At 51.7% G+C, this 17818-nt stretch overlaps 5 protein-coding genes across 5 annotated transcripts; 2 read left to right on the top strand and 3 right to left on the bottom strand.

Moving 5' to 3' along the window:
- Window positions 1-611: 611 nt before the first annotated feature.
- CONPUDRAFT_156617 (uncharacterized protein) lies at window positions 612-1641 on the bottom strand (the record flags this gene model as incomplete). The annotated part of the gene is made up of 2 exons (XM_007773454.1): window positions 612-1567; window positions 1623-1641. 2 exons carry the CDS (start codon window positions 1639-1641, stop codon window positions 612-614), a joined length of 975 nt encoding a protein of 324 aa, XP_007771644.1.
- A 3393-nt stretch (window positions 1642-5034) lies between these two features.
- On the top strand, window positions 5035-5646 carry CONPUDRAFT_37153 (uncharacterized protein; the record flags this gene model as incomplete). Its single annotated transcript, XM_007772898.1, has 1 exon — window positions 5035-5646. A coding segment is annotated over one exon (612 nt), but the record flags the coding sequence as incomplete, so codon positions are not given.
- A 1561-nt stretch (window positions 5647-7207) lies between these two features.
- CONPUDRAFT_156615 (uncharacterized protein) lies at window positions 7208-8810 on the bottom strand (the record flags this gene model as incomplete). The annotated part of the gene is made up of 2 exons (XM_007773453.1): window positions 7208-8623; window positions 8700-8810. 2 exons carry the CDS (start codon window positions 8808-8810, stop codon window positions 7208-7210), a joined length of 1527 nt encoding a protein of 508 aa, XP_007771643.1.
- Window positions 8811-9542: 732 nt separating this feature from the next.
- On the bottom strand, window positions 9543-15074 carry CONPUDRAFT_156614 (DNA mismatch repair protein Msh6; the record flags this gene model as incomplete). Its single annotated transcript, XM_007773452.1, has 31 exons — window positions 9543-9863; window positions 9920-10063; window positions 10116-10136; window positions 10193-10218; window positions 10267-10316; window positions 10365-10457; window positions 10505-10548; window positions 10600-10626; window positions 10677-10689; window positions 10750-10762; window positions 10814-11177; window positions 11234-11305; window positions 11368-11528; window positions 11588-11735; window positions 11792-11939; window positions 12006-12069; window positions 12130-12202; window positions 12260-12380; window positions 12428-12711; window positions 12782-13034; window positions 13095-13217; window positions 13274-13386; window positions 13417-13450; window positions 13509-13528; window positions 13587-13610; window positions 13667-13675; window positions 13726-13821; window positions 13882-14234; window positions 14292-14420; window positions 14508-14628; window positions 14724-15074. 31 exons carry the CDS (start codon window positions 15072-15074, stop codon window positions 9543-9545), a joined length of 3813 nt encoding a protein of 1270 aa, XP_007771642.1.
- A 267-nt stretch (window positions 15075-15341) lies between these two features.
- Window positions 15342-17309, top strand: CONPUDRAFT_83959 (glycoside hydrolase family 16 protein). Its single transcript, XM_007773451.1, has 8 exons — window positions 15342-15564; window positions 15620-15660; window positions 15714-15742; window positions 15798-15948; window positions 16008-16148; window positions 16250-16384; window positions 16446-16513; window positions 16573-17309. The coding sequence occupies exons 1-8, from the start codon at window positions 15485-15487 to the stop codon at window positions 17032-17034; spliced, it is 1107 nt and encodes a 368-aa protein (XP_007771641.1). The 5' UTR covers window positions 15342-15484; the 3' UTR covers window positions 17035-17309.
- The last annotated feature ends 509 nt before the right edge of the window (window positions 17310-17818 follow it).

Genomic DNA, 17818 nt, shown 5'->3' with positions numbered 1-17818 from the left:
TTATTCAAACGCCTGTCAAACGCTCGGCAAACGCCATTCAAACGCCCGGCAAACGCCATTCAAACGCCGGGCAAACACCATTCAAACGCCCGGCAAACATCATTCAAACGCCCGTCAAACGCCTGTCAAACACCAGTTAAATGCCAATTAAATGCCAGTCTACTGAACAAATATATTATATTGATTGGCATCTAACTGGCGTTTGACGGGCGTTTGATTGGCGTTTGAATGATGTTTGCCGGGCGTTTGAGTGGCGTTTGCCGGGCGTTTGACAGGTGTTTGACAGGCGTTTGACAGGCGTTTGATTAATGGTTTGCTGCCTAATGAAAATTGCTTGATTTTTCTTTTCTCATATTTTTATTGGCTAATAGCCTTTCTGGGCTGTCAAAAATCCGCAATCGGCTCAGATTCTGACCCACCTTTGACAGCCCAGTCCGGTTCATGACTCGGCTGCTATACCAGATTGTATTTTAAATATCTGTTGTCACCCGTCACAGAATCATCAGCATACTTTCACAAACTTTATTTTAAATAAAACTCGGTGCCTGGATCGGATAATTTTCGGACAGGTATGCGAAGATTATTTAAACTACTCGGCCATGGTATTTTAACTAAATTGGCAAATTGTATTGGAATATTTTTCTAGTGCATCCGTTACTCTCGTTCAGTGCAAATATTCGAAGATTAGGCCAAGCGAGAGACATGTTTCTGATATCTGTGTCTGTGAGAGAAATGGGGCTCGTCACTGTGATGTCGAGTGTGTAAAGCCCGTCGCACTGTAGGAGAGGGCGGAGAGTTTGCAGCGTAATAGGGGGGCCGGGATCATCCATATCGCTGATAACCTCAACTTGCGATGACTCCTTGCGAAGGGTGAGGCTGTCAAAATCTCGATTGTGGAAATTGCCGAGGTAGCCGAAGAAATTCTCCAAAGCTGAAGGCTGTGGCGAGGTCCCAAGGTAGATGGTAACGGTATCTGGAAGGTTCTTTAGCCTCCGCACAAACGCTGTGATTGCGTCGAAGCCGTCTGTTGTCATCTGTAGCGAATACAGACTAGCAAAGTCGTAGATGGAGATTTCACCTGTCTTGGAGGCAGCAGCATCATATAGGGGCAGCGGATTCAGGACGAGGACTCCGAGTGAGGGAAGCTGATTGATATGCATAATTACGTGAGAGCTTGGAGCTGGGCACTGGAGTGTTTTGAAATGATCTATGCGAACAACGGTTTCTGAAATAGCCTGGGGCGACCACGGAGGGGGCGTATGAGAGTACCACGTGACACTGAAATCCATGAGCTTGGAGCAAACTTCGGGAACCGAGCGGATGATTGACTCCGTCAGAGCGTCATTTACGGACGGGTTTTCCCCGAGTCTGAGGTCCACGCATTCGACGAACGGGCCTAGCAAGAAATGGTAGTCAGGGATACGCAGTTGTCCCTTGGACTCTTGGATCAGGATGCGTCTGAGCTTGGGAAACGTGCGGTCGATATGCGCGGGTGGAGCGGCTAAGAACGTGATGAAAGGGTTTGGGGTGGGCTCCCATTCTGAGATGCTGACTTCGCGGACACGAGCTGTATATGTATGAAACCTTGTCCATTCTTCGGTCGTCAACGGCTGGATACCAACCTTTGTAAATCCATGCCATAGGAATGAATCACTGAGGACATGCCACATAGAGAGCACTAAGAGCAGTAACTCACAACGTCATCCGCTGAGTCGCGCATAACGACATGGTCTGGTAAAACGTGGATGAGATGCTGAAGTTGAAAGCAGAACTCCCATAGCAGATCAAGCGCAGGATCTTTGAATGTTTTGCAGGTGCGCGCGAGACACGCCAGGGTTTGGTCGTCGTATTTCCATTGGAAGTACTGTACCATTTCGACCTTAAGTTCCCGGTGGCGTGAGATACCGGAGTTTCAACGCTCCTTCCTTATTAGTATGTCCCAAAACTTAGTTCCTGCGTCCCGGTGAAGGTGGGACATTGTTCGCGGTTTCGGGCCGGGGTGTCCCAGGCACATAGGTTTGGGACAAATATAGATAATGCCTTGGGCCCGATCGTGATCAACGATGTCTCACTTAGAACTCCACCCGATGGGCTCGCACGTCGTATGTCTCTCCTTTGCCCTCTCCTCTAACCTCGCGCCAGCCTCGTTGCCCTTGTCATGCAAGCTGTCGCTCACAAGCAAGACATACTTGGCTGTGTGCGACAGCATGCACGGCTTGTGACTGACTCGTTTTCTCCTGCAGTTGCTCGGCTTTACTCGCTGCAGTAGGTTTCTTGTGGCGACTGGTCCCCTGTAGCTTGTATAAAAGGCTTGCTCATCCCTCGACTTTCAACAGAGCCCATCCATTCGACCAACTCTCATCGCTCACTCGTTTAACTCATAAACCCTCGTTTTCGTATCTCTCTTCATCTGCTTAATACTCTCCCCCTCACTCGTTCTAATTCCTTCCTTATCCCCTATTCTAATCATATCGCCTACCATGTGCTTGCACCCTCGCCCCGAGATGTCCGAATTTGCGGCTTCCATCGAAATTCCTGAAGAAGCACGCAGCTTTGTGCTCGACGATGACGCCTCTGCCACGGAGCTCCTCAACACCACGCTGCCTGTCATGAGCTTGTCGGCTTCCCCTTCAATCCAAGCCCATCTCTTCTCTCCCCGTGCTCCCCAATCCATCCCGTTTGACTACCTTTCTATTCCCATCCCTCGTCTAGCCTCACGTCTCAGCAAGGCTACGCTCCGAGAGGAGTGGGGCCACGGCTCCCGGAGCATTCGCCTCGAGCACCATGGCGAGGTGATTTATGCACCACTCTGGCTCGCAGCCTGGTGGTACATGGTTGTTTCTGCCGTCTGTGCCAAGGGTAAGTCATAACCTAATCTATTGCATCGCTTATTTGACCAGCTCTTCTTTGTAGGTAAATGGGCGAGCGCGCGCGATTGGTGCACAACCAAGCTTCTCTCGCATCCAGCCCCTTCCATTTTCGCCCACATCCCCCCTGCAGTTGACACTTTCTTCGACTGTGTCGGCTGGAATGCACGCATCGGCAGGGTCCACGCCACTGACCTTGCTGACCTCTTCTCGGATCGCTACATCCCAGGATCCCTGCTCGATGCCCTTCTCGAAATGATTGGCGACTGGGCACACGTGCACCCCCTTCAATGCAACTTCCTCATTGATACTCTCGATTTCCAGGTTCCTTTCGAGCACCCCATCTGTGACACGGTCTCATGGACTGACTTTGACTCCCCCAATGCGGGAAATCTCTCACATCTCCAGCGCATCGCTAGCAAGATCCGTCGCAGAGAGGCCGACGGCATCCTCACTGCATTCCATGACCCCATCCTTGACCACTACGTTGCTGTTTCCCTTGACGCACGGTCTGGTCAACTCTCTGTGGGTGATTCACTCAGCTCATATCCCGAAGACTCCCTTCGACCAGCCGACATTGAGGGCTGTCGTCGCTTTGCTGCAAAAATCGGCATTGATCTCCAGTCACCCATCGCAAGCCTCCCTCACTCGATACAGGACGATGGATATTCGTGTGGGATTGTCACGCTCAACACAATTGAGCGGGCAATGTTCACGAAGGTCCGCCCATGGTCTCCGACGACCAAGGACTACGAGCGTGTCGAATATGCACTGCTCCTTGCGCAACATCACTCGGTGAGCTTCTATTGTTATCTATTTTTAATGCAGCAGTGCTAACTCTACAAAGCAGGACCTTGGGCTTCCTGACACCATTGTTTGCTCTCGATTCGATGGTAGCCGCTCCGGTGACAGCTCTCCTTCCTCTGCCCCTCTTCCTCATGCCCCTCCCTCTTCATCCTTACCTTTCGATCTCCCACCATACATGGAGACCCAATCCCTCGACGCTGATGACATATCCGACCTGATCTCGGACTCGGGTTATGAGTCGGACTCCCTGCCCGACTTGATGTCGGTCACTGACTCCTCGGACGATGACACAGACAGCGAGGACGATGATGACGACAACTTTCCTCCTTGTTGTTTTAACCTTCCTCCAAGGTCGAAGTCTCTCTCGCAGTCGAAGCTCAATATGTTTTTCCCATCTGTTTCTCGCGAAGAGCTTGAGGCCACCCGCATCAAAACAAAGCTGGATCGTATCGCAGACGAGCAGGATCAGCTCAAGCATTCTGAGCACCTTGCTCGTCTTCAGGAAGCCACTCGGAGGGAGAAGAAGAGGGAGAAAGAGCGCATCAGGAAGAGGGCATATCGCAAGCGTCAACGGGCAAATAAGGTGCGTCTGATATCTTATCATTTTGTTCTTTACTTATTGTATAATACAGAGAGCTGCGACACAGGACACACAGCCTGCAACCGTCACCGTGACAGTGACAATCCCATCGCCACCGCCGCCAGCTGCCCAGCCAACCACCTTCACCGACATCCCAGACCCCACTGCCGAGCAGACGCGCCCATACCGTCAGTTCAGGGAATCACAACCCAAGGGGCCTACAGGACGTAAACGACAGCATGATGCAATCGACGCAACACGCTACAACTGGACCCACCCGATCGTCTTCCAGCAGATTGACAATGCTGCTCATACCATTGGCGGTGACTGGTCTCCGAAGCGGATTGCGGCTCATCTCCACCTTTCCAATCCACAGCAGTTCACCGCTATCACCCGTCAAGTCATTGGGCGCTGGATCGAGCGACCACTGAATGAACCTCCACGCTGGAAAGCCAGCGTTCTCGAGCGCGTGGCTCTGGGGAATCGCCCTCACAGCATCGTCACTCGTAATGGCATCCTGGTGAGTTCTTCTTCGATTTTTGCTAATTCTATTCTTATTTATTCTATCTACAGGATGACTATCCCGATCTTGTGGAAGTGATGGTGCATCGCCTGCAGAGTCTTCGCACTGCAGGGATCCCAATCGATCTTGCTTCGACGCGAGGCTTAATGATTGCGATGATCACTCATCACGCCCCCGAGCTTTTCCAGGCGACTGGCCCCGACAAGAGGCCATTCATCTGTTCCGATTCCTTCGTCCGCAAGTTCATATTTGCAAATCTACGCTGGGTCCCTCGAACCTCGACTTGTGCTGCACAGAAAACGCCTGATGACGCCGAACAACAAATTTACGAACTCTTCCTTCGACTCGCCCTCACCCTTCGCGACTCCGGCATCCGCCACTCTGACCTCGTCGTCAACTTTGATCAGACGCAGGTGGTTATGTCAGACCACAACACGAGGACATTTGACGTGCAAGGCTCACGACAAGTCGACGTTGTTGGCAAGGACGAAAAGCGTGCTTTCACAGCTGTCGTCGGTATCTCAGCATCAGGTACTCCCCTTCCGACTCAGTTCATCTACAAGGGGGCGACCGAGCGCTCTGTTCCCTCCTCCAGGTCGCCACTCAGGGACGAGGCCTCTTGTCTTGGGTTCGTCTACTCCTGGAACCCAAGGAACTACTGGTCGGATCTCGCGTCGATGGAGCAATACTTCGAATGCATCATTGCCCCCTACTTCGAAGAGCAGAAGCGTCGTCTCAATTACGAGGATGACCAGGAGTGCGCAGTCCTTCTGGACTGCTGGTCTGTGCATCGAGGCCGGCCGTTTTGTGACTTAGTGCACACCCGCTGGCCATGGATCCGTCTTCATTACATCCCAGGCGGAACCACCGGCAGCGCTCAGCCCTGCGATGTCGGCATCCAGCGTGCATACAAGCTCGCCATCAAGAAGTCGCAGCTTCAAGACACAGTCGACGAAGCTCTTGCTCACCTCGAGGCCAATGATGAGTCAGCTCTCAAGATTGACACTCGCATCGGCACCTTACGCGATCGCTCTGTTTCATGGGGCGTAAAGGCTTGGAAGGCCATTGATCAACCTGATCTTGTTCGCAAGGTGAGCAGTCTGCGTTTTTTTTCTGCCATACACATCTAACACAAAATGTATCTACAGGCCTTCTCTCGTTGCGAAGTCAGAGGCGGCCTTAGCCTCTCTTTCGAGTCTCTGACCAGCAATACTGCCCTTCGCCTCCTTCGAGACATCCCCGGGTCTGATCCAGCCCTGTGGGCTCGCATCTCCTCTTCTACGAGCACCGACGCTAGCACTACCAACGCTCAACATGCCAGCAACTCACCCAACGAGGACAACCCCTTTTCCGATGCAGAGGACACTGATGACGACTCCTGGATGGAGCCCGTTGACCTTTTGCGCCGGATCCTCGATCCGTCCTCTACCAATGGCACGGCAATGTCGGCATCTGCGCCAGGCATTGCAGATGAAGCTGATGTAGACACGAGCACTGTCCACGTGCCTGAGGGGAAGGAATCCGGTCGCGGCAAGCGTCGCCGTGTATCTAACAAGAAGTATGGCGGGTTCTTAGGGCATTAGGCTATAGTTTCACTTGTGTAGTTGAATGCATTGGGCATATATAAGTCTATTTTGTGGTTCTACCTACTGTCCCCTACTTAAGTTCCCGAAGGTCCTGGTGTATGGGACTGTCCCGTGTCTTAAGTTCTGTTCCCATGTCTATGGGACACGGGACAGAACTTAAGGTCGAAATGGTACAGTATGTGAATATCCGATACAGGATCTCAGAAATAGTGAGAGTTCTGTGCATCGCCTACAGTTGACCCAGTGGTGGTCAGTGAAATCGGAATGAGCAAGGAAAGACTCAGAAATCAACAATATCGTACCGCTAGTTCTGTGAGCAAGCTCTTGAGAAAGAAGTCGGATTCACGTTCGGTACCAACTAGTAAGACCTGCCCGAGGTAAGCACTAGCTATGTTGGTGGACTGTGCTCAATGCGAACGTTGGGCAAACATCTGCTGTGACGACACTTGACCAGACTTGACCGTTGTCTCAGCTGCCATGTCGTGGGAAACGATACAAACATAAGGGCCGGTCGAGACTCAGTACTCATTTCCTGCCTCTTAACATTTATGTTCGTCCTATGGATATGCAAACCCTACTATTACTTACGGCAGCGTTGTTCCTTCGGCGATGTTGCGTGAGTGTATAGCTCGTAATATAATGGGGAAACAATAGACTACTTATTGCATGCACTGTGCCTTGCTTCGTATTGATAACAGCTGCCGAGTCGAGTTTTGAAGGTTGTCGATAAACGGTTGGTCAGCGTTTTATATGGACCGCTTAACATTGGTACAGTATGGCATGTCATAATTTCTTTTACTATCAATACAGTGAATCTACAGACGGATTGAATATATGATGAAGCCTAGGAATCCGACCGCCTTCTCAACGACCTTTTAAAGGTTTTCCTTAGTCTCTTAACGACGTCCTGCGGGGGCGGCCAGCTTTCCTCGTCTGTTATTCCCTCCGCCTCTCTCTCTCTCACTTCCTCAATGCAGTCTGCGAGTGCCATCGAGTGCCCAGTGTTGTACTCCTCCCCCTGGAACGATGCTCCAGCAGAGAAACAAACGTAAAGGAATTTCGAGGTGAAAATCGTTGACAGGACAAGTGCAAGTACAGCGGGATCCCTGACGCGTGAGTCACCGAGTTGTAAGTGTACCAGATGTTTGTTGGAGTATCCGTCGGCTGGCATATTCTCCGGAGCATCACAAAGTTGAGATGCGTCGATCGACATGCCGAGGTACTCCAAGTCTTGGCAGTACCAAATGAAGTTATACAAGCTCTTGATGGTAGCGGATGAAGCGCCCCATCCGTGGTGCTGGTTTAGCGTAAACGTTTGGAGATATGGCCACGCAATAGTCATGTCCTCGATATTTGCGTCTGTGAGATGGATTGGACTTGGCATTTCGATTTCAAGCGTGCGAAGCCATTGGTACTGTAAGAGGGGGCGAAGGATTTGCAACGTGACTGGGGGACCAGGATCGGGGATTGAGCTAATGGGCTCAACGTATCCATGTCGGCCTCGAAGGGTGAGGCCGTCAAAATCCCGGTTATGACGACCGTCAAGATAGCCAATGAAAGATTCCACCTCTGAAACATGCGGCGAGGCGCCGAGATTGATGGTGAGGCAATCGGGAAGACTCGTGAGCTGCCGCAGAAATATCGCCGCTTTATCCATTGTTTTGGCTGTCAAATCCAGAGAGTAAAGGCCAGAGAACTCATAGATAGCAGCGGTACCGGAATTAGAGGACAATGAACCAGATGGCGGAAACAAGTCGAGGGCTAAGGCCTCCATAGAGCGCAGCTGGCTCACGTGCATTATTGCACAAGTGTTCAGAGCTGGGCATCGGAGGGTCCAAAGGGAGTCTAAGCGAGAGACGGCCTCCGAGACAACCTGGCTGGCCCAAGGAGGAGGCGTGCGAGAGGACCATGAGACTGCCAAGTACCGGAGCTTGGGACACACTTCTGGAATAGATTGGATGATTGATTGCGTCAAAGCATCGTTCTCAGAAGGGATTTCCCCGAGCCTGAGATCCACGCAGTTGACAAGAGGCCCTAGCAAGAAACGGTAATCGGGGAAATACAGCTGCCCCTTCAACTCTTGTATAACGATCCGTCGAAGCTTAGGAAACGCGCGTCCGATATATGCGGGAGGAGCGGCCAAGAGGGCGAGTAAGGCGTTTGACGTGGGGCCCCATTCTGAAATGCCGACTTCGCGGATACGAGCTGAATATGTGTGAAACCTCGTCCATTCTTCTCTTGTTAGGGGCCGGATGTCCACCTTCACAAGTTCGCGTAATAAGAGACAATATTTTAGGGGACATTTTTCAGAGAGTAGTAAGAGAGATCAAACTCACGACATTGTTCTGTTCGTCCCGTACAACGGCATGGCTCGGTAGAGCGCTGACAAGACGAGGAAGGTAGAAGCAAAGTTCCCATAGTAGATCGAGCGCGGGATCTTTGAACATCTGACAGGTGCACGCTAGAGCCAAGAGGGGCCGATCGTTGAACGGCCATCGAAAGTATCCAAAGATGTAATACACGATTTCGGACACTTCTAAAGCTTTGTGCATTGTCTACAAGAACCGAAAGTGGGTAACCGCGTCAGAATGATCAAAGAAAGAAACTGACAATGTGTTTGTACACTGGCGCGTTTTGAGAAGTGTTAAGGTTCTGCAAACTGAAGGGAATGTCTTCGCTGGCTCTTCTCGACGTTGAAGCGCTGACGGTGTTTCACTATATCGTGAGAATGGCCATGAGCTTTAGGGCCGGTCAACTCGCGTCTCATCTCATACGTCATGCTGTTGTTTCTGTCGCGTCTCAACACCACGTAATCATACCAATCATCTTCAACCTACGTACGAAAGACAGAGTGTAAGGATGATATTCTTCCATGCTTAGCGGCATTGTTCATTCAGAATGAAGAGCTACACTGAGCTCTACAGCCAACCCGTCCAGTCAGCGAGACAAGGTCAGTCGGTATAACTGGTCATCTACTAGGTAGTAAAGGTGGATGGCGTTGATGTTAGCAAGCAGCGGGACCAAAGACATTGCATAGAATCCAGTAGTTTAACGGTCAAGGTCTATCCGAAGGACATGTACATAGCGATTAAGATGAGTATATGAATGACTACTTAAGAGGCAGGTATGTAACATTAGCAAAGCGTACAGAGCAAAAACGACAAGCGGAGACAGTTCAACTATTTCTGCAGAGCACGACCCAGCGCCTCTTTTACCCCTTTCAGCAGATGTGCTTGCTTGTAGGGATCGTCCGGTAGTGACAGTTTGCCCGTCGCCAGACTCAGGAGGTATGCGAAGTCTGCCTGCGCGACGAGCGGAATCTTCGAAGAAAGGGATTTCTTTTGACGGTCTTCGAGCTTCGCCTTAAATTGCTTTGCGAAGTCCTTCGAGACCACGTCTGCACGCTCCACAACGGACGACGGCACACCAGCCAAATTGGCGACATGAGTTCCGAAGGAACCCGTAGCAACGCCGTCGACAAGTTTGTAAAGGAAGACAAGCTTGCGAAAACGTCAGTACCGCTTTGATAAGAAGTGATGAATCAAGAAGCTCTTACCTCGCGTTTTTCGTCGTCTACGAGGGTTGACATGTGCATATTGCGGATGTTAGGGTGGTACGCAAAGTCATCGGTAAGCGAACCGTAGTGGGTCGCAAAGAATGTAAGAGGCAACGTGTGAGTCGCAAGCTGGTGCAAGACAGCCTGTATACATAGTGAGCTCCCGAGATCTCAGACGTAAAGTGGTTATACTTACGCCTGCAATCGCCATGCCATCCTGAATCACATTGTCAACATTCGAGTCAGTTATGACAACAGCCTCAGTAGACTTACGTATGTCGAGGTTCCGCGACCGAGTTCTAGAAGTACCTTCAGTAAGCGTTCTTAGTTGGTAGGACAAGACTTACCATCCAAAATCACCAGAGACCTAGGCGTAGCGTCACGGAGGATCTTGCAGCTGCAGGGTGTGAGAGAAGGCCCTTTCACATTACAAGAATATGCATACCACTCGTCAAGCTCAACCTTGAATGTACTAGCGTTTGAGAACATGCTGTCGTAAGCTCCCATGCGTGTCAGTATGGCGTCCACAGGGCATATTCTACATCTTCAAGTCAGAACAGCCTGTGGAACGAAGAAAATACGTACCTTGCAGATTTCGCAGGCACAAACATGCCAAGCTGCGCCATGATCTGGAATAGCGATTATGACGAGTGTTCGCTACGGTAAGGTAATCTACTCACCACACCAGTCGCCGTCATACGCATCACCTGTGTGAATGTTAGCATAATATATAAGGAAGAATAAGTGAGATACGTACTGTCGATTTGCCACTGCATGCCGGAGAAATCAGTGTCAGAGAACGGCTGAAGAATTCACACCGTTATGCTTACCCCATGTTAGGACCTAGGATATAGTCAGCAACTTACTCATATATTACTGACATGCATGACTCACCTGTCAACAGCGCGATCCTCCCAACCTCCCCTCCAAGCTTCACATCGTTCGGAATGAACGTATCCTTCAGAAGCGAGAGCGTTGGATGACGGAGCTCCTCAAACTCCATGCTCGCAGCGTCCCCTTCGACAAACTCGGGCCGACACATGGGCTCACCGAGCGCACTCGACGACTTGGAGAGGCTGAACAGACAGTCAAGCTCTGCGAGCACGCGCACGGCACGAAGCCATACTCCGCGGTCCGCGTCGAACTCGGCGAAGAGCCGGTTCTTAAATTCTTTGACTGCCGTACCGCGGTTCTCGCGTGCTTCTTTGAGTCTACGGATGGTCGCTTGTAGGGAGGGTACGACGTAACGAACAGCGTTCTTTAGAAGTCCTTGAGCTAACCAGCTTGGCTGATGTCCAGAGCATAGAGACTCACCTTCGTTCCGCCATTCTTGACCCAGTTGTCAGGTACATCGTCACCAGGTTTTGTTTGGACGAGGTATATTTCCTAAGGCATCGCGAACGTGAGGGTTCGACAAAACGTCTAGACAGAAACAAAAAGGGGCTTACCTTGTTGCCAATAGCACTATGCCACCACGTCAACGGTATACCTAACTTCTTCTGGAACTTCTTGAGCTCCCCTTCGAGCTCCTTCTCCAGTTCCCCGATTTCGCACATGACCTCATCGTAGACGTCGTCTTTGCCTTCGACGGGGAGAAGCATATCTGCGTCTGGGAGCAATATAAGCGCTCGAGGACATGTTTACCTACCGGTCTGAGATCACACCTACCTTTATCGACCGTGTACCGCGACTCCACGTTGTCAATATGCGGTTCTAAGTCGGGCGCAGACCTAAGCAGGCCGAGAATCGTCTTCGACTCAAACTCTTCAGATGTATCGGCGAGTTTAGCAAAGCCCTTGCTCAGCTTCTTGAACGACTATCACCGGGCCACTCAGCACTTGCGATGTGATCGAGCAGTTGGGGTGAACGCACCGTCAAAACTTTGATGAAGTCCTTGACTTTGCAGTTCTTGGCGTGTATCCGCGAAACGATACGTTCAAGATCGGGCATGCCCTTCACGAGTTCGGAGAAGGCCTGCTCGAATGTCGGATGCTCCATTAGATCGGAGACAGCGTCGAGTCTAGCATGTATTATCAGGGCCAGAAACTACCAGTCGCAAGGCGACTCAAGGAGTATGCGAGCTTACCTAGAGTTAATATCCTTGACGTCGCGCAGAGGAACACAGAGCCAGATCCGGAAGAGACGTTTGCCTTGTCAGATGTGCATATAATGTTAGCGAAAGGTTAAGATACAAGCGAAGAAAAGCTCACCAAACGGTGTGATGCATCGGTTGAGCATCTTGTGCAACGAGCCGTCGTCGTTTCCTTCGGTATTCATAAGCACCTAAACGAGAAACCACAAGTTAGGAGCTTTATCGGTTAGATGCAGCCGAAGTCTCACCTCGACATGGGCAAGCGTTTGCCCATCCAACACCAAGTTCTGCCCCCGCTTCATCGGATCATACACGTTGAAGTTGCGCATCGTGAGCAGGTCGCGGTCGATGTTGAGCTGCTTCAAGTACCTGATCCAAGGCATTAGTCGTGAATGAAAGTACTCGCTTCAATGAACGGAGCATCAACATACCAAGCCATAGCACCCAGCGCCTCAATCGCCGATCTGCAGCTCGCCATATCGCGGATCTCCTGCGGAATGGCGCTTGACAGTGCGCTGTCGCCATCATCTGCATCCATCGTCTCGTCCTCATTCGCGGAGGACCCGGGGCCGAACATGGTGTTAAGCTCCGTAAGGGTCTGGTCGTAGTCGTATCCCTCGACGTCTCGCAAGCTCGTCCAGAGACATGCCGCGGGAAGAATGGCCTTAAGAAGACGGGTCGTAGCGACCGAGAGGTTGCCCTGTACAATACCACGATAATCGCATCAGTAAATCTATCAATGACATATCTTCCGGGAGCTCTCCGCGTACCTTGGTGAACACGACCTCTTTCGGCCTCAGCTGCCTCACGAGCGTCTCGAGTCGGGTCAAGCATACGTCATCCTCGAAGAAACTCAAGTTGAACTGCGAAGTCGCGCTGTCCAGCACGCACGCGCCAAAGCTCGGTTTTGCAGAGGTAGACACGGGCGGAAGCTCGCGCAGGGAAATGCAGTGGCCAGCTTGCTCGTCCGTGAGAAGGTCGTCGTCGACGAGTGTGCCGTTGGTGAAGACCTTGTTGAGCGAGCTGGATAGAACAATAGTTCAGCGCATAGATAAACTTGACGGGACATGAGGGACGGCGCACCGTCTGACAATCTTGTCCTTGCCTCCGTCTTCTCCCTTGGACTTGGCGAGACGCATCTCGGCACCAAGTGCCGTCTCTGCCTGGTCTACGCGACCAACCTTGTATCCTTTGCCCAGGAATTTTCTGGCAATATAATGATATAGATACGCTTAACAAACGACACAAGATGAAGCACGCACGCAGCCCAGAAGTTGAACGACATCTCTGGAACGCCGACCATGGACATTTTGACTCGATGCGTGAGCTTGAGGTCGAACTCGCGATGTCCAATGCGTGCATCGTCTTCATACAGCTGAATATGTCGTTAGCTACGATAGAATACTGATTCCTGGTAAGACCTTGCCTCCAGAAATTTGCTGCGAAGCGAGTTAGGGGTGAGATGGAAAGAGAGCCTGTGGGGGTATGAGGACGTACCCTTTTTGAAAGAAGAGAACCTACAGCGACGGTTCAATATTAGCTGCACTCTGGTTGTTATGTGTGTACAAGACTTACGGTATCAAAGTGGTTTTGCTTGATCTACAATGGTAGGCTTCAGAATCGTGTTTTACCTTCTATACATGCGCGCTACTCACCTCCCAGAACTATAGAAGTATGATCAGCCATCTCATATTAGCAAAGGGCATACACTCACCTGCTTTTCGAACGGCGTAAACTGCTTCCACGCGCTCTTTGGAACATACAGCGTCCTTGGATCATAACCCGGCTCACCGGGCTTAATGCCATCTTTCTGCACACACAGTCAGTCAACCACGACGCACAGACGACCGAGTGCTTGATGGATACGTACATCCCTAACATCAACCAGGAAGCTAAACGGTTCCTCCGTTGACGTCTTCTCCTCTTTCTTGCTCTGCTCCCGTCGCTCGGCGGCAGTGAGGAACGAGTTGGCGTTGAGCCCGGTGCTGCTCCCGCCTGCGCTAGACTTGGTGAGCGGCGGCCGTTTGGGCGCGGCTTTAGCTTTCGACTTGGACTTGGACTTGGTTTCAGGTTCGGTATCGTCGTCGTCGTCGTCGGTGGTGTGACGAGAGGAGGAGCTGCGGTCCGAGGCCCGGGAGGAGGGGCGTTCGTCCTCGGAGCCAGAGCCGGGTACGATAAAGTCGCCATCGTCGTCGTCTGAGCGGGCTTTAGATTTCTTGCCAGCTGCAAGGGCAAAGTAAGGTGACGCATATACGCTACCCGAACGCGAACGTAACATACACTTGACAGGCGATTTCTTGAACCTTGAAAGGCGAGACGAGAACGACTTGACGTGCTCGCTGTCCTCTCCATCCTCGTCCTCATCGTCAAGGAAAAGTGCTGCAGATACGCGGCGCTTCTTCACTCTGCCTAGAATACGTAAAGTGGCGTTAGCGTATTCATGGGCGTATCAATGCATGTGGAGCAGGTTGCTACGGCCGTGAAACGAGCGCTCACCTTGAAGAGGCGAAGAACCACCGCTGAAGTCGGGTGACGACAGTGTGGCAGAGCCTTTGTCGCCTGTGTACCCTTCGGTCTCTTCATCTGAGCCAAGGACAAGCTTTCGCTTGATGCGTTTCTGGGTATATGCGCATGTATTCGTCAGCATAACAACAGGGAGGGAGAGAGAAAGCAGGGGCTATTGAAAATAGTCGGGGCAGGGAAAGCACGTACAGCGGTCGACTTCATAGGCATATCGTCATCGGAGAACATGTCTACGTCGATTGTATCGCTGGTAGGCAGAGGCGAAGAGGCCCTGACACTGCTATCCATGTCCGAGGAGCGAGCGCTCGCTGTGCTTGAGGGAGGCTCACGAGGAATCATGTTCGCTTTCGGATCCGGTGTCTTGAGAGCTTGAGTCGACACAGACTCCTTCTTGACCGCAGGACCGGTTTTAACAGCCTTGGCTGGGGCCGGCGCAGGCGCAGCCTTTTTGTCCGCCGGTTTATTGAAGAAGGACATCAAACTCTTCTGCTTCATGTTCTCTGTAGCCTTTGCCTTCTGTGGTTCCTTTGCTGGGGGCATAGCGCGTCGATATTGTCTAGAACTGTCACGAGTGGATGCGCGTCGTACAATGAGAGGACGCGTGAAGACGCGTTTGGGTGGCGGTGCTATCGCACTGACGGTGATTATCCTCGCCCGTGGGAAGCCGAGTCCAAAAATATTGATCGCATGGGATCCCAAATAAGCTCCGATCTTGTTCCGGCTCTCGGCAGGGACGGCATGGCAATATTGGGCGGCAGTTGATATGGGGGTGCGACAGGCGCGGTAACACCGCCCACACATTTCACAACTTCCCGCTCACAAGTTTCCCTTCCTCGACCCTCGCCGTTTTCATTCGTTTTCCTTCCCCACATTCCTTTGTGCCTATCCACCACCCAGCTCGAGCTTTCCTCCACACAAGCAGGAACCTCAGACGAAACAACTCGAAACAAATGTTTACCGCTGCTTTCATCGCTGCCGCTTTGCCCTTGCTGGCAGCCATCACCCCGGCCCTCGCACAAGGCCAGACCTGGTATGTCGTCTTCAGCACTTATCCTACATCCTGAGTTTACTCACGAGCCTTGTAGTAACGCTACCAGCCAGTGTAGCTCCGACTATCCTTGCTGCAGTGAGTACCTCCATCCAGGTCATACATGGTAGCGGAAGCTGAAACATCTTCAGGTGAATACGGCTTCTGCAACACTGGAACTGTGCGCTGTCAATCTCTTCGTCACCATTACCATTTTTCTCACCTACGATCTGCAGTACTGTCTCGGAGGATGCAACCCGCTCTACTCTAACACTGTCGACTCCTGCATGCCCATGCCCATCTGCGAGTCCAAGAACTATACCCTCTCTGATACCTCACGCATTCTCAGCAATGCTACTTACTACAACGGCAACGCCTCTGAGTATGGTGCGTACATACACATTCTCACACAAGGTCGTGAGCTCACACTGAACCCCCTCCGCCAGACTGGATCGTCCAACAAGGCACCATCATGAATGCGACCTCGGGCGGCCAAACTGCCCTCGCCATGCTGCTCACCGAGAACGGTGGTGGAACCCTCATTTCATCTACGCGCTACGTCCATTACGGCCAGATCACTGCAAGGAGTACGTACTTCTCCCCCTGGTAACCTGCTGCGCCGGCATTCTCAGGCCAGCCGCATGGTGCTTTCCAAAAACATCTCTAATATGTATCTTCTCTCATCTAGTGAAGACTGGTCGCTGGGCGGGTGTCGTGACTGCCTTCATCACGATGAGCGACATCAAGGACGAGATCGATTGGGAGTTTCCCGGCAACATAACCACCACTGGCCAGACCAACTATTTCTGGCAGGGCAGCATCCGTATGTATCTGTGCCGGGATCTAACCCGCCCTTGATGCTGATAGACTATCTCTTGCGATAGCCGCTAAGACTAACGGAGTGACCGAGTCTGGTCTCACGGACACCTATGAGAACTGGCACGACTTCACCGTACGTCTCATCTGAACCCTCGTGGTCGTCCATAAATAACCTTTCATTTACGTTCACAGCTCAACTGGCAGCCGGATGCTCTCGAGTTCCTCGTTGACGGCAACGTCACCCGCACGCTCAAAGCCTCCGACACCGTCGTCAACGGTGTCTCGCAGTACCCGAACACCCCCTCGCGCATCCAACTCTCCATCTGGCCTGCCGGTATCTCCTCCGAGCCCGCGGGCACGGTCCAGTGGGCGGGTGGTATGATCAACTGGCAGGACCCAGACTATACCTCGGCCGGCCACTTCTACGCCTACGTCGACACCGTCAGCGTCACCTGCAACGACCCCAGCACACCCACTTCGGACGACACGAGCTACGTGTACGGGTCGAACACGACCACGGACACCCCCAGCGTCTCCTTCTCGAACGCTACGACGGAGATCAACGCCGCTGCTGGCCTGCGTGCCGTGGGCGGTGCCCAAGGCGCGCTCGCGATGGCTGTGGCATTCGTTGCTGCTGCTGTTACCCTGTTCTAATTGCACGTATAATCATCCGTGATGGATGACTATGCGATGAAGAGGACCGACGTCCTAGATGACATTTCGATCTGACTTTTGATATCCAGTGTTCTTATTCCTCCCATTGTACCCTATCTCATACCCGGGATTGTGTTTGTCTACGCATCTCGCCTACGCTCGTATACCCCATTGTTATCGTTGTGGTTTACAGCTGTGTTCACGCTATAGTCCGAGCGTTTGTTTTCTCTGGTCCATTGGAGATGGAATAAATTATCGTTTTGTGGTTTCCCGTTTGTTTGATGTGGTTTTGGGAAGGTTTGGCATCTATCGTGTCTGCTTCTGCTTGGTGCCAGTATCGCACAGCTCCAGACGCTGCTTAATTATGACTGGCATGAAAATAAACAAATGGGCCAGAGATGGACATGTCGCGCCTCGGTTGGTGACTGGTACGGCAGTGACCGTCACGATGACCTACCTCACTGTCACTGGCCGTCGTGGTCATTCCGACAGCTCCGATATCGCCTGGCTGGCACTGCAGACAAACTGCGATTTTTCTGTTACAAAAAGTGATTGAAGAAGGCGGACAGATGAAAGCCTTTTTCACCCATCTTTTGCTGTGCGAAAAGTTACTGAAAAGTTAAATTTTTGCCTCGGAGTTTGCATTTCTGTGCGGAGATTAGATAGAAACACGTCCAAATCGGGAAGTTAGAGTCCAAATTTGGTAACCCGTCCATTTTACCAGCGCAAAATTGACGCAAATGTTGGCTAAAAGAATACCTTTTCCTGTGCAGAAGGGGGTTCC

Source organism: Coniophora puteana (assembly GCF_000271625.1).
Source record: "Coniophora puteana RWD-64-598 SS2 unplaced genomic scaffold CONPUscaffold_10, whole genome shotgun sequence".
NCBI lineage: Eukaryota > Fungi > Basidiomycota > Agaricomycetes > Boletales > Coniophoraceae > Coniophora > Coniophora puteana.
The sequence above is the reverse complement of the archived record's forward strand: the minus strand, read 5'-3'. Positions and strand labels throughout refer to the sequence as shown.